Consider the following 15,388-nt stretch of genomic DNA (forward strand, 5'->3'; position numbering starts at 1 on the left):
ATCCACAACCCAGGGCTCCTAAAACTCTCATAAATTCCCAAGTAATAAGAACACTAAGACGATCTCTTTTTCTAAAGAGGTGACTCTGGGTGGGCTCCCGGATAACTCCTCGATAGGAGCAAAGAATTTTTGGCTCCACCATGCCATCCTCAAGAGAGAGGAGAGGAGCTGGAAATGGAGTTAATAATTGGTCACACCTACATGAGGAAGCCTCCATAAATCCCAGCAGTAGGGGTCTGGGGAGATTCCAGGTTGGCGGACACATCCACACCAGGAGGGTGACCCACTCCAACTCCATGGGGACAGAAGCTCCTGTACTTGGGACCTCCCAGACCTCACTCTGTGTATCTCTTCATCTGGCCATTCATCTATATCCTTTATCAGATCCTTTAGTAAATTGGTAAGCAAAAGTGAGTGTTTCCCTGAGTTCTGTAAGGTATTCTAACAAATTAAGTGAACCTAAGGAGGCAGTCATGAGAAGCTCTGATTTATAGCCAGTCGGTTAGAAACACAGGTGACAGCCAGGGCTTGCAGCTGGCATCTGTAGTGGGGGGTAGGTAGCATCAGAACTGAGTTATATTGTAAGACACTCAGCTGCTGTCTGAGGTTTGTTTGTTGTTTGAGGGGAAAACTTTCACACATTTGGTGACCAAGTGTCAGAAGTACAGTGCTCTGTGTGACTCATAAAAGAGGGAAGAAGTACCGTAAGGAAGAACTGGGGTTTTCTCTACATATGAAGGAAAAAGCTGCATGCTCCCTCTACAAATACCTTATAAGAAAATTATCTAAATTTACTATTAATAAATTTATTATTCCCTGTGTTAAATGCTGCTTCCCTATATTCTTTACCTCTTTTCTTCACCAAAATCCTGGGTGATCATTTTCAGCCCTTCAGCAAAACTAGTATAATTCTCTGGTATACCCTGGCCAAGATAGCCCACGGCACACCTGTTTAAATGCTGTTTGGGTCACAGGGTTGACATTCGGCAGACAAAAGGGTCTGAGATTGGAGAATGCTATGCTGACATAGAACACTGGAGCATTGCACACTGTGGGAAGTTCAGGGGAATTCAGAATATAGTGGTAGGACCACCTGCATCTGCTCCAAGACCTCATCTGAAATAATTAACATGTCAACAAACCAGAAGTGCAACACACTATGATTTTAAGATATCAAAGTGTAGAAGCATAGGAAGAATTCAGTGTTCTAAGAATCCCAGACTGTCATTTTGTTTCAGTCAGCATCAGCTTTCTAGAAGGCACCTACCTCTTACCCTCTGCACATACACATTTATACACCTCTCGGTGTATTCCAGCCATCAACTGCTGCACAATTTGAACAAACCACCACCAGTCAGTTACAGTCCTTGGCTCTCTTTAAGAGACCCAAAGATTCATCAAGATGCTCTGAGCACTTCAAACTCCATGCATGCTGGTAACTGCCCGTTAAACAAAATGCTCTGAATATTCTAGTGGACTGGGTAGCAAAAAATGAATTACAAACCTGAGCAGAAGGTAGAGACAAAGTTCTGGAGGGCTGAGTCCACCTCTTCCACACTGGGCAGGGCCAGAAGGCGCGGCAGGAGACCCTCCAGCGACTGCACGAACAGCCGGGCGCTGTGCTGGTCAGCCTCCTGGTTCTTCAGCAGCTTGAGAGACAGAGCTGCGGTCCGCAGGGACCTGTGGCCAAGGCAGTCCCGGGGGGTCTGCTCTTCATCAGCTAGAGAACAGTTGTCAGACCCAATGTCCGACACGTCCGATCTCCCGGAGTCCTTTTCAGCTGCCATGGAGTACTGGTCACAGGAGTCGAATTCTGTCCGAGAGAGGTCTTGGTCGTCCACGCTGAAGTTGCTCTCACTGTATCTGGATCCGTAGGACCTCATCCTGCAGTCCACGGACAGGAAGTTGGTTATATCGGGGTAGGCAACCGTGTGGCTCCTTTGAACCACGTCTGGCTGGTCCACGGTTTCCGGTTCTGACACTTTACTCAGAGTCTCCTTGCCCTCCTGGACGGCTGGTGACTTGAGGCCATTCTTGGGGTTTTCCGAGTGGTCCTCGGGTGTGGTCTGACCCAACTCTCCCTCCAAGGTGGTCTGGCCTGTGTCCGTGGTAACGCTGATGCTGATGTCAAGGCTCCGCTCATTCCCCAACTCCCAGGGTGTGTGTTCCGAGGACAGGACTCGCCGCTGCCAGCGGAAGTCGGCCTCATTGATCTCCATGGAGTCACGGCTGGACTCGGCCCCGTCCTTCAGCTCCTCCAGGCGCAGCAGCAGCAGCTGGACCTGACTTTCGCTCAAGCCCCTGCCCTGGCTGAGCTCCTCCAAGGCCCCCAGCAAGGTGCAGACGCAGGACACGGCGGCGTAGCAGGCCTCGATGCCGCCCTTGATGCACGCCTCTGTCATGCCGTCCATGATGCTGAAAGTGTTCAAAGGAGCAGACGGCATCAGTACAGGAAACATGGAAAAATGATACCAAATGAACAAGAATTAGACTGGTGAACAGTTAGGTATTCAAAACAGATACTCTTGATTCACATAAAATCAAATGATCTGGGCAAAAAGAATAAAATGAACAATAAAGGAAACAAATGTGCTCAGGCTGGAAAATGTCCCACTTTGAATCACAGTCTTTAGGTTGCCTGGTTTATGTAGGTACAAATAAAGATTTTGATGCAAATTTATGATCTTCACAAGGACAGGCATAGAATAATCTCACTTTTGTAACATGTTCAGTTTTCCAAACAGAAAACATTTATAATGCCTCTAGGATAGTATGGACCTTCCTTTATTCAAGAAATGTATTTCTGAAGAGATCCATATAACTACAACTATTACAAATCAGATAATATTCCATTTCCGAGAGGGACTCTATGGAAAGGAATCATATAGCTGTAACATATTAAGTCAAAAAGTTTTTCCCCAAAATAAGCCCAATGAAGAATTTCTGTACAATTTGTACACTGGCTTTTCTCTAAGTCAATATGAAAATATGGAAAGTTATATGATTACAATAAACTGAGATAAGACTTCTCCTCTGGCTTGCAGGTACATTACTACATAGTCATATCTTGTATAACAGATTCATATAATTTCAGGAACTTAGAAACAACGTTAAGAATATTCAGAGAAGCAGCCTTCACCAAGCAATAAAGATCCAAAAGGAGAACGTATCATACAGTTTGAGAAGATCCAGATGAGACTTTCTTTTTGAAATTGATCTTTTTCTCGGGTCAGGTTCAGTGGAGCTGGGTCCTGCCAAATCACAGAGACGCTTTGGGCTCCCGAGTAGCTTTAAGCATATGGGGAAAAAAATAACAGAAAAGTGAATATCATAAAAAAGCACAAGAACTGTGAGATCAAATAAACATATATATTCTCTCTTGAGTGATATGGTCTAAGTAAAAAACACAATTTTGAATTCAAATCTTAATAAATCTGACTTTAGTGTTCTCCTTGACTTGGAATACCCATTGGGTCCCCAGCTCCCCAGTTTAGGACCAGCTTAGACAAAGAATATCCCTTGAGGGAGTGCTTTAAAGTTTTTTATATCACAGAACTAGAAAGCACCTACGCCTATGTTCTTTGGTAAGACTGGCCTATAATTTAACTTTTCTATCCTCTCCCTGCCTTATTTTGCTATGAAACTGACTAGCTTCAAAAACTGAATTAAGAAATATACCTTTCTATTACCTGGGAAAGTTCATGTATTATTAGAACTACCTGTTCTTTGAATGTTGGTATAACTTGTTTCTCAAGCTGTATGGGGCCACTAATTTCTTCTGACTGGAAAGGTATTATCTACTGATTCAATTTTTTTAAAGATGATAATACTACTTAGGTCCTCAATTTCTCTTTGAATCAATTTTTTTTTTAAGTTGCATTATTTCCTAGGGACTTATCTATTTTATCTAAGTTTTCAAATTTAATGGTCTAAAGTTGCCTTAATACCTTTGTTAATTTCTTTAACATTTGTAACATCTATGGTCATATGCCGTTTTTAAAAATTCTTATTTTTGTTTATTTTTACCTATTTTAGAATTTTGAATTCTTTTGTTAGTCTTTTCAGAGTCCTGGCATGTTTTACTTTATTGATTCACTATATTGTGTTTGCTTTTAATCACATTACTTAATGCAAAAGGGCAAAGTGGCTATCTGAGGAGGCCTTACAAATAGCTGAGAAAAGAAGAAAAGTGAAAAGTAAAGGAGAAAGGGAAAGATATACCCAACCAAATGCAGAATTCCAGAGAATGGCAAGGAGATATAAGAAAGGCTTCTTAAGTGAACAATGCAAAGAAACAGAGGAAAACAATAGAAGGGGGAAGACTAGCGATCTCTTCAAGAAAACTGGAGATACCAAGGGAACATTTCATGCAAGATGGGCACAATAAAGGACAGAAATGGCAAAGACCTAACAGAAGCAGAAACGATTAGGAAGAGGTGGCAAGAATACACAGAAGAACTATACAAAAATATCTTAATGACCTGAATAACCACAATGGTGTGGTCACTCACCTAGAGCCAGACATCCTGGAATGTGAAGTCAAGTGGGCCTTAGGAAGCATTACTATGAACAAAGCTAGGAGGTGATGGAATTCCAGCTGAGCTATTTTAAATCCTAAAAGATAACGCTATGAAAGTGCTGCACTCAATATGCCAAAATTTGGAAAACTCAGCAGTGGCCACAGGACTGGAAAAGGTCAGTTTTCATTCCAATCCCAAAGAAAGACAATGCCAAAGAATGCTCAAACTACCGCACAATTGCGCTCATTTCACATGCTAGCAATGTCATGCTCAAAATCCCTCAAGCTAGGCTTCAACAGTATGTGAACTGAGAAATTCCAGATGTACAAGCTGGATTTAGAAAAGGTAGAGGAACCAGAGGTCAAATAGCCAATGTCCCTTGGATCACAGAAAAAACAAGAGAATTCCAGAAAAACATCTACTTTTGTTTCATTGACCACGCTAAAGCCTTTGACTGTGTGGATCACAACAAACTGTTGAAAATTCTTAAAGAGATGGGAATAACAAACCAGCTTACCTGTCTCCTCAGAAACCTGTATGCAGGTCAAGAAGCAATAGTTAGAACCAGACATGGAACAACAGACTGGTTCAAAATTGGGAAAGGAGTATGTCAACACTGTATATTATCATCCTGCTTATTTAACTTATATGCAGAGTACATAATGCAAAATGCTGGGCTGGATGAATCACAAGCTAGAATCAAGACTGCCAGGAGAAATATCAACAACCTCAGATATGCAGATAAAACCACTCTAATGGCAGAAAGTGAAGAGGAATTAAAGAATCTCTTGATCAAGGTGAAAGAGGAGACTGAAAAAGCTGGCTTAAAACTCAACACTCAAAAAACTAAGATCATGGCATCTAGTCCCATCACTTCATGGCAAATAGGGAAAAAGTGGAAACAGTGACAGATTTTATTTTCTTGGGCTCCAAAATCACTGCGTAGAGTGACTGTAGCCATGAAATTAAAGGATGTTCGCTCCTTGGAAGAAAAGCCATGTCAAACTTAGCATATTAAAAAACAGAAACATCACTTTGCTGGCAAAGGTCCATATAGTCAAAGCTATAGTTTTCCCAGTGGTCATATACGGATGTGAGAATTGGACCATAAAGAAGGCTGAGTGCTGAAGAATTGATGCTTTCGAACTGTGGTGCTGGAGAAGGCTCTTGGGAGTCCCTCGGACAGCAAGGAGGTCAAATTAGTCAATCCTAAAGGAAATCAGTCCTGAATATTCATTGGAAGGACTGATGCTGATGCTCCAATACTTTGTCCACCTGATGCAAAGAGCCAACTCATTGGAAAAGACTCTGATGCTGGGAAAGATTTAGGGCAAGAGAAGGGGACAACAGAAAGGTGAGATGATTGGATGGGATCATCAATTCAATGGACACGCGTATGAGCAAACTCTGTAAGATAATGAAGAATGTATGTACTGCAGTTCTTGGGGTGGCAAAGAGTTGAAAAGGACTTAACAACAATCCTAGTCTTTCTTTTGAGTTTTTAAAAAATTTAAGCTCTTCCTTTCCAAACTACCTAAGTTGGAGAATTAGAACATTAATTTTAGACTTTCTATTTTTTGAGGTAAGTCATTGAAGCCATAAATATCCTTTTATGCACTGTTTTGGCTATATCTTACAAGTTCTCATACAGGATTTTCATAATTTTTTGGTTCAAACGTATTTTTGTTTCTATATGGTAGACATCTGTACAGAAAATTTCAATTTGAGGCTAAGTTAAAGAAAGATTGATTAATCAAGTACATTGAAGCAGACATCCTATTACGTTCATTATTTTCAAAATGACTTATATTTGCAAGATAAAGTATATTAAGTAGAAAAAATTACATGTTTTGCTTCTTCAAAATTCCTTTCTTCTGCCAGAAATTGGGAACGTCTCTCTTGGAGGCACAAACATGAAGCTTCCACGTGTTTTTTTTTTTTTTTTTTTGTCATCAAGAAAGGAGCAATATTACAGAGATCAAGGCAATTTCTCTTTCTCTCTCTCCATCTGTCTGCATGCCAGACCTGCAGCCAAGTGAAGTGGCTATGCCTCTGAGCCTCTAGCTGTCCCATCTCTTGTTAGAAGGATAAGTGCCTTTCAGGGGCACAAGAGTGGGAAATCTGACTCTCTCTTGGGATCCCATTACATTCCCTAATCCAACTTTACCAGGAATAAATCAGATGACATATTTGAATTCTCACATTAATCTTGTGTTTATTTCTCAGGTGCTTCAGAGTCTGGAGGGAAAGGAAATAGAGTTTTGGAGAACTCTCAACAAATACTTAAAGAAAAGCAAGACTTGTTTAATTTCAGCTTCTTCTGGTGGGAATGAGGAATTGGTGTCAGTGGCTAGGGTGTCACAGGTCTGATAAAGACTAGGGCTTCCTTCTAAAGCCGAAACGTGGGAGAGAGAAAAGGAAGCAAGGTGTTCTTTTTGGTTATGAAATGTTTTGGGTTGGGGGAGTAGAAGCAAAAAAAGAAAATGTATTTTGAAAAACAAAATGTCCTGTATGCCTTTGATTAATAAGCACACAGCACACATGGCAGAGAGACGAATTAGAGACAGAACAGCAAATAACGTACCAGGCATTCAAACTCCACAAGAGCGAGCAAACATCCTGGGTGCCCAGGGGTTTCCTTTGTATGCGTGAGCCCTGCACATTTTGGTATCTAGGTTACCAGCCTTCCCAAATTACTGGTGTTGCCACAGTAAGTGGAGGCGACGCTCGTGAGAACAACCTGGCCCACGTGAGTGTGTCGTGCTCCGCGGGGCAGCACGGCCTGGACACACTACCCTGGTGTCAATTACAGCCTCGCTTAGCAAATTGACTGTGGGGAGCTAGCAAATCCATGAAGACAGGAACACAGGACTAATTTCCTTTGCAGTACTAAGGAAGCTATTATAGAAAGTGCATTGAGAACTATACACCTCGTAGGCAAAGTATTTACTTAGAATTCAGCTGTCGAGTGGCTCTATCCTGGGCAACAATAACTCCAGTGCCTGTCATCTCTGTCTAGTTGCTTTTTGTATGCTCACTTAGTCATGTCTGACTCTTTGCCACCCCATGGACTGTAGCCTACCAGGCTCCTCTGTCCATGGGATTTTACAGGCGAGAATACTGATGTGGGTTGCCATTTTCTTCTCCAGGGGATCTTCCCGACCCAAGGGATCTAACCCTGGTCGCTTGCATCTCCTGCACTGGCAGGCAGATTGTTTACTGCTCGCATCACCTGGGAAGTTCTGAGGGGGGAAGAAAGGATGCTGTTGCTTCAAAACACCCTCTGCAGATATTCTGTCTTCAGGTCAGAATATTGAACACTTGAATACCAAAATGTATTGAACACTTATTCTTATTCAAGGACAGTAGTGTTAGATACCAAAGGAAACACAGAAAACAATGTATACAAAACCATGTTTAGGGAGACAAGAGGCTTTTTCCATATGGTATTGTGGAGCAGTCAGAGTGATGAGGCATTATAATCAATTGCTAAATGGTAGAACAAGATTTAGAGAAGAGTGAAATCACTGGTCTGAGGAAGCAGAGTCATAAAAGAGAAAGATTTTGACAGAAAGGCAGTTGTAATTAGAACATCTGGGTTTATATTTTAGTCGTATTGCTCACAAGGACTTTGGGTGAGTAAACCTCTCTTCACGAAGCCTCAGTATCCCAATCTGGAAAACAGGAGCAATATTATCTCCCTAAAGAAGTCTGTAAACAAGTTAACGTGAAGTGCCAGCAGAGTCTGTCTAGCTTATTGTGATCCACCATTTCACTATGTTAAGTGGAAGTGGCCAGTGGGCACAGGGCAGGGGGAGCTGGAATAGAAGCAGGAAAGTAGAAACTGAACAAAGCAGGATGGAATGAGGGTGCATCCTGGGAAATGATGGGAAATGAGAATGAAGATACCCAGGGATCAAACCAGAGTCTCCTGCATTGCAGGTAGATTCTTTACCATCTGAGCCACCTGGGAAGCCCATTCAGAAAAATAAAAGGGAGAAAAAACACAGGCAGGAAGCAAGGAGACCAACTTGAATGATTTGCTGCTTCAGGCAGGAGGTGATGAGGACCTGCTATCTTTAGCTCTCTGTACGTTTTTCTCTTCCTTTATGTTGTTGTTCAGTCACTAAGTTGTGTCTGATTCACTGCAACCCCCCAGACTGAAGCCCTCCCAGGCTCCCCTGTCCATGGAATTCTCCAAGCAAGAATACTAGAGTTGGCTGCCATGCGTTCTCCAAAGGATCTTCCTGACCTAGGGATTGAACTTGGGTGTTCTGCAGTGTAGGTAGGTTCTTTACCATCTGAGCCATGAGGGAAGCTCATAAGTGCACCACATATTTGTTTATCACTTTAAATACTCACAAAGTACTTATACAAACTTCATGGCATTTTGAATTGGCAACCTTTGGCATACTGTCACTATGTAGAGATAATAAACTGCTAAGTTCAGAGTTAAATGCTTTAGCTATGGTATATAGCTGATGAGTGGCAGAGAGGGGATTCAAACCTTGACTCAGACCCAACTTCATGGAAAGGGTAGCTGAACCAGTGCCAGGAAAAGAGCTGCTGGAATCATCCACATTGTAATATGAAAGTCCAGTCCAGTGATAAGTGTGTGTAGGGAAAGACCAGGGGCTTGGGTTCAGATGGAGATTTGTACCCTTTCTCTTTTTTAAGAAAGTTAATTTTATTTTTATTTATTTATTTGGTTGCATAGGGTCTTAGTTGCAGCATGTGGGCTCATCATTGCCCCTTGGGATGTGGGATCTTAGTTCCCCAACCAGGGATGGAACCCACATCCCCTTATTGGAAGGCAGAGTCTTAACCACTGGACCACCAGGGAAGTGCCCACCTCTTCTCTTTCTTTTGACCCTGGGCAAGTCATTTGACCCCTTAAAGTAGTTTTTTTGTGGGAGGGAAAATTCCTCTTTCCTGGCTTCATGTTTCTATGGGCAGGAACACCCAGTGGAATAACATTCTGGGTCCTTCTCCTTTTCTCACTTCTTCCCAGTGGAGGGGGAGTGGCTGGTCTGACTGGTTAATTCAGGAGAAAGAGATGAGCATGCATGGTGGCCCTTTCTACTGTCCTCTTCCTCCAGATTGGCTAATTCAAAGAAAGTCCACCCTGTTCCTCCAGACGACAAGCTTCACAGGGGCCGGGGCAGATTCCTAGGGGATGGTTGCTTGGGTGGTGGCCCCTGGTAGCTCAGTCCATAAAGAATCCGCCTGTAATGCAGGAGACCTAGGTTCAATCCCTGGGTTGGGAAGATCCCTTGGAGAAGGAAATGGCTACCCACTCCAATATTCTTGCCTGGGAAATCCCATGGACAGCTACAGCCCAAGGGGTCACAAGAGTTGGACACAACTTAGTGACTAAACCACCAAATGCTTCTGGTCTCATTGGCCTCCAAAGCTGCATTGTGCTCATCAACTGAGTGGTGATCAGATATCAAAGCTGACCATTTGATCCCCCTTGCCTGAAGCTCTGTTAGGGAAAACATTCTTCACTGGTATATAACCTCACAAAGTTATTATGAATATTAAAGATAATATATGTTAAATATTGGCATAAAGAAAAAATGGTCATTACTACTGTGGGTCCATAAATTTTCTTCATCAGCAATTAAACTCGGATTGTTCCTTCATTTCTGGAAACACTGGGTGAGAATTTCCATTTTTGATTACAGTCAAATCTCATGAAAACAACATCAGCAAGCCGTTCAAATTAAGCTTTTTAAAAACTGGTGAGTAGCAAATACTGCTCAAGGTAATTTTGCTACACTGATTTTTTTTGGTGTCAGGTACCAAAACCCAGTGTGATTAAACCTTCATGGACAAGTTTACAGGTACAAAAAAGTTGGTCACTTTTCTTTTTGGTTGAGAAGCAGAGGAATTCTTAAAGTATCCTCAAAATAGCTCCAATTCCTCCTCAAAACCATGAAGTGGCTCACTGGGACATATATCCTAAGCTGGACATCCTTTGTCTCATGACATGTGGGAGAAATAGGGCGTAAGAAGGAGTGGAGAACAGGGTCCCTTTTAGAAATCAGAGATCAGTAAAGCTCATTTTTGGATAATGTACAATCTGAGTATAAAATCATTTTGAAATCCAATTTTGGCAAAAGTGAATAAACACACACATCTGCACAGACAGTACCTTAGGGAGCAAGCTGAAAGTTCAGCCTGGGTTCCAGTCAGATGCATGTGGCTCAAATTATCAAAGGGCTTTGCTGCAGTGGGCATTTATCAACACCCCCTTAGCCCAACTCCCATCACATGCCCACACAGCCCCCAGTGCTAAAGATACTATTATTGGATACTGCAGAGAAGCAATTAAGCTCCAGCAGATGATTGGCAAACGCTTTCTAAGTACTTCCTGTACGCAAGACAAGGTGCTCAGCCCCCCCAACAAAGCTGGGGGCATCCTTCACGGCCTCCTTACCTCTTTCATGATCTTGATGGCTTCCACACGGTGCTGGGGTGGAGGGTAGAGCAGCACACGGTGGTAGAGGGACTGCAACACAGGCTTCATGGAGTCCACCGACCCCACCAGCCGCACCAGCTCAGCCGCGATGTAGTAGATGGTTCGGGCCACCGGCCCGCTCAGGGCTGGCGCCGTGGAGGAGCAGCCTGAACCTCGGCCGTGGTCGGAAATCCCAGGAGACGCAGAGTCTGACTCGACGCTGGTACTCGTGCTGCTGCTGTGTGCAGAGGTGATGGTTTTATCATGAATCGGATTCCCCAGGATCACGATGAGAGCGGGGCAAAGGTTCTTCCTGAGAGGGGAAGAGAGGAAAGATCAGTTTCCCTTCAAGCCAGATGATGAAACATGAATACTATCCTGAGGGTAAATACCAGGTGCCCCAAAAATGACACGTAAGAGCTGGGCTCTTTACTGCCCCTTTTTCTGGCTACCTCCTGCTCCAGCATGTCCTGTCTCTCCATCACTCCTGGGGATAGCAACAGAATACTCTTCTTCATAATTCAAGCCGGGGTTAACTATATAAACTATCAAGAGAAGTATCAGAAAGCATCTTCTATGAAGAAAATGGACTCAAAGTGCTAAATGGCTTAGTGATAAAGTTTCATTTTATTATAAATAATGAAATTACTTATATTTCTCATTTGAGAAGTTAATTTAAAATTCTGACACATATCACACTGATACACAGCACTCGACTTTCTCCCTGTCAGATTAGCCCAGGAACCCAGAGCAACTTGCTGGCTGCCCGAGGGCCCTGTCATTTGTGTGAATCTCTGACTGTGATTAAGAGACTAGTTTGAGATTGAGATGGAGCGAGTACCAGGGTGAGGTTGCGAAGAAGGTTCAGTTATGGTGAAGGGGAACTATTTTCCCTGTGCAATTCACTGGTGACTTTATATGATTTAGAACATAGGCTTTCATGATCTTATGATGTAAATAAAATGCAGGTGGGCCTTGGGAGGCATAGTTGGTTAAAATAATTATCCTTTACTCTCCGTAGCTTGGTCTGGTACATATAAGCAAAGCACTCTTTCCCTCTAATACATTTACACAGAGATGGAACAAGACAGGCACAGATGCCATGGGAAGGGACCCACAGACCCAGCCGGATGGAGCGAGCCCCTGGGCCTAGCGCAGAGCCAGGGTGGGCATCAAGATGAGTACTCACCAGATGAGGTCTGTGAAGCCTCGGTGCAGCTGCATGGAGGAGGAGGAGCTGCTGAGCACGGACAGGATGCACTCCAGGTACAGGAGCTGCAGCTGCTGGCTGTCACTGCGGGGGAAAAGAACCCACACACAAACACATCCAAAGTAAAGGGAAGATTAAAGAGGTGATGTGTGGGAAACACTTGAGAAAATGTTAGGCATCACAGAGTGTTAATTTGCGGGGAGGTTGGTAATGTCATGGGTTGCCTTCTGCTCCCCCCACCTCCATTTCACACTTTGAGGTCCTAATCCTGGTACCTCAAAGATGGTCTTATTTGGAGGTGGGGTCTTTACACTGGCAACCAAGTTAAAGCAAAGCCATTAGGGTAGATCCTCATTCAACAGGATTGGTATCCTATGGTTTTTCCAGTAGTCATGTACGGATGTGAGAGTTGGACTATAAAGAAGGCTGAAAGTGTTAGTCACTCAGTCATGTTTGACTCTCTGTAACCCACCAGGTTCTTCTGTCCATGGAATTCTCCAAGCAGGAATACTGGAGTGGGTGGTCATTTCCTTCTCCAGGGGATCCTCCCCATCCAGGTACTGAACCTGGGTATCCTTCATTGCAGGCAGACTCTTTACCGACTGAGCCACCAGGGAAGTGCAAAGAAGGCTGAGTGCCAAAGAACTGATGCTTTCAAACTGTGGTGCTGGAGAAGACTCTTCAGAATCCCTTGGACAGCAAGATCAAACTGGTCAATCCTGAAGGAAATCAATCCTGAATATTCATTGGAAGAACTGATGCTGAAGCTCTAATTCTTTGGCCACCTGATGCAAAGAGCCAATTCATTGGGAAAGACCCTGATGCTGGGAAAGACTGAAGGCAGGACGCGAAGGGGATGACAGAGGATGAGATGGTTGGATGGCATCATTGACTCAATGGACACAAGTTTGAACAAACTGTGGGAGATGGTGAGGGACAGGGAAGCCTGGCATGCTGCATTCATGGGGTCTTGAAGAGTTGGACATGACTGAGGAACTAAACAATCATCTTCATAAAACAGGGAAATTTGGACACAGAAATACATATGGAGGGAAGACAATGTGAAGAGACAAGGGGAGTAGACGAGGAGTGAAGCCTCCCAGCTCTGAGAAGAAACCAACCCCTCTGACATTCTGATCTCCAGCCTCCAGAACCATGAGACAATGGATTTCTGTTATTAAAGCCACTTTTTTGTGATACACAGTTTGTGATACTTTGTTTTGGCAGCCCCAGCAAACCAATTAGGATGATTTTTCTGTAATAAACTTGATTTTTTAAAAGTTTTGATTTATAGAAAAATGTAGCATGGTACAGAATGTGGCCATATTTTACCCACCCCTGTACGTGGTTTATCCTATTAGTAACATCTTACCATTAAAGAACAAATTAACAGTTACCATTAAGGAACAAATATTGATATATTGACTTAAGTCTACAGTTTACTCCAGAAATACTAAATTTTAATATATTTAATTGTCTAAATTTTTCAAGACACTATGTACCATGATATCTTTTAGATGGTTAATACTTTACTAACTTGCATTTGGCTTTTCTTCTTTTTTTTTTTTTTAAAATCACCAGCAATCCCACTGCTGGGCATACACACTGAGAAAACCAGAAGGGAAAGAGACACGAGTACCCCAATGTTCATCGCAGCACTGTTTATAATAGCCAGGACATGGAAGCAACCTAGATGTCCATCAGCAGATGAATGGATAAGAAAGCTGTGGTACATATACACAATGGAGAATTATTCAGCCATTAAAAAGAATACATTTGAATCAGTTCTAATGAGGTGGATGAAACTGGAGCCTATTATACAGAGTGAAGTAAGCCAGAAAGAAAAACACCAATACAGTATACTAACGCATATATATGGAATTTAGAAAGATGGTAACAATAACCCTGTGTACGAGACAGCAAAAGAGACACTGATGTATAAAAAAAAAAAAAAAAAAAAAAAAATAAAATCACCAGTGTTTTTCAATGGACAAATTATTTTTCTCATAGTTATTACTATACAGTTCTAGGGTTCAGGATGGGGAACACATGTATACCTGTGGCGGATTCATTTTGATATTTGGCAAAACTAATACAGTTATGTAAAGTTTAAAAATAAAATAAAATTAAAAAAAATGTATTTATAAAAAAAATAAAAAAATAAAAAACATATAACTTTATGAGATGCACACTTTTATAACTGGACTAAATTTTCTGCCTAATCCACCAGAAAGTACTAAAATCCAAGTGGGTTGTCTTTCTGACCAATCATTTGACTCATTATTAAGAAAAATAATTAAATGCCCTATTAAAAATGTCTTATCTTTCAAACCATCAGTTGATCATCACAAAACTAAAATAACCATAGACAATAAAAAGTCTCAGCTTCTGAAATCACTGGAAACAAACCCAGAGAAAAGTTACAAGCAGTCAAGTTTCCCACGAGTACCTATCAGCAAAGCGTGCTGCAGCAATACGGCAACCCCAAGGCATAGGACTCAATGACAGAGAGAGCTCATTGCCAAGGAAACTGGCTTGGAATCTCCTTGGAGACTGAATGCAGCTGCTTTTCTGTGGGCTGCTGCAGTCTGGCAAAATAAGTACTTGTGGCCTGGCACGAGTCACGTCATTAGAGGCACACCTTCCACGCAGGCCCTTCACTAGATATACAGATGTGCGTGCACAGGGTGTACATTTCATATTTGCCTGACAACAGGTGAATCTGTGGAATGCACAGGGCAGAAAGGAGCCTAGAAACCAGCCAAGACTTTCAACACACAATAGGGAATATGTGCCCACTGAGGAGGCCTGTGAGTCACTCTGCCTGGCCTTTTGTTGGAGCAGGTTGAGTGTCTGCTGGTCTCACTCTTTGCTCGTCTCTGGATTTCCTCCAGGCTCAAGATACACAGAGAACAGCTCCTATAGGTGACAGGGGTCCATGAAGAAGAAGCAGGGCAAACCTGGCACCACACCCTCAGTCTCTGGAGTTCTTAAAATTGGTTTTGTTTTGAGCTGTTTTGACTTTACCTCCCTTAGAAACAGATTCAAATTTAGTTAGAAAAAGGAGAGAGAGTTAATTGCATAGGAGTGGAATGGAATTAGAATGTGCAATATGAAGGTCACCCTTGCCTCATTGATTCCTCTCTGACATTCTGTTCTGGGAAGAGAGGGAAGTGGGAGAGGGTGTGGGAGACC

General features: G+C 42.6%; 1 protein-coding gene across 6 annotated transcripts in view; it reads right to left on the bottom strand.

The window, feature by feature from the left end:
- The window catches only part of ARFGEF3 (ARFGEF family member 3), a 173,401-nt gene that overhangs the window by 62,560 nt on the left and 95,453 nt on the right, over positions 1-15,388 (bottom strand). For all 6 annotated transcript variants that reach the window (XM_044924178.2, XM_006074676.4, XM_044924176.2 and 3 more), the window contains 4 exons: positions 12,173-12,277; positions 10,963-11,296; positions 3,176-3,288; positions 1,505-2,415 (listed from right to left, as the gene is read on the bottom strand). In XM_044924178.2, the coding sequence (XP_044780113.1) occupies positions 1,505-2,415; positions 3,176-3,288; positions 10,963-11,296; positions 12,173-12,277 (1,463 nt within the window). The remainder of the gene's footprint in view (positions 1-1,504; positions 2,416-3,175; positions 3,289-10,962; positions 11,297-12,172; positions 12,278-15,388) is intronic.

This window comes from Bubalus bubalis, chromosome 10, assembly GCF_019923935.1.
Source record: "Bubalus bubalis isolate 160015118507 breed Murrah chromosome 10, NDDB_SH_1, whole genome shotgun sequence".
Lineage (NCBI taxonomy): Eukaryota > Metazoa > Chordata > Mammalia > Artiodactyla > Bovidae > Bubalus > Bubalus bubalis.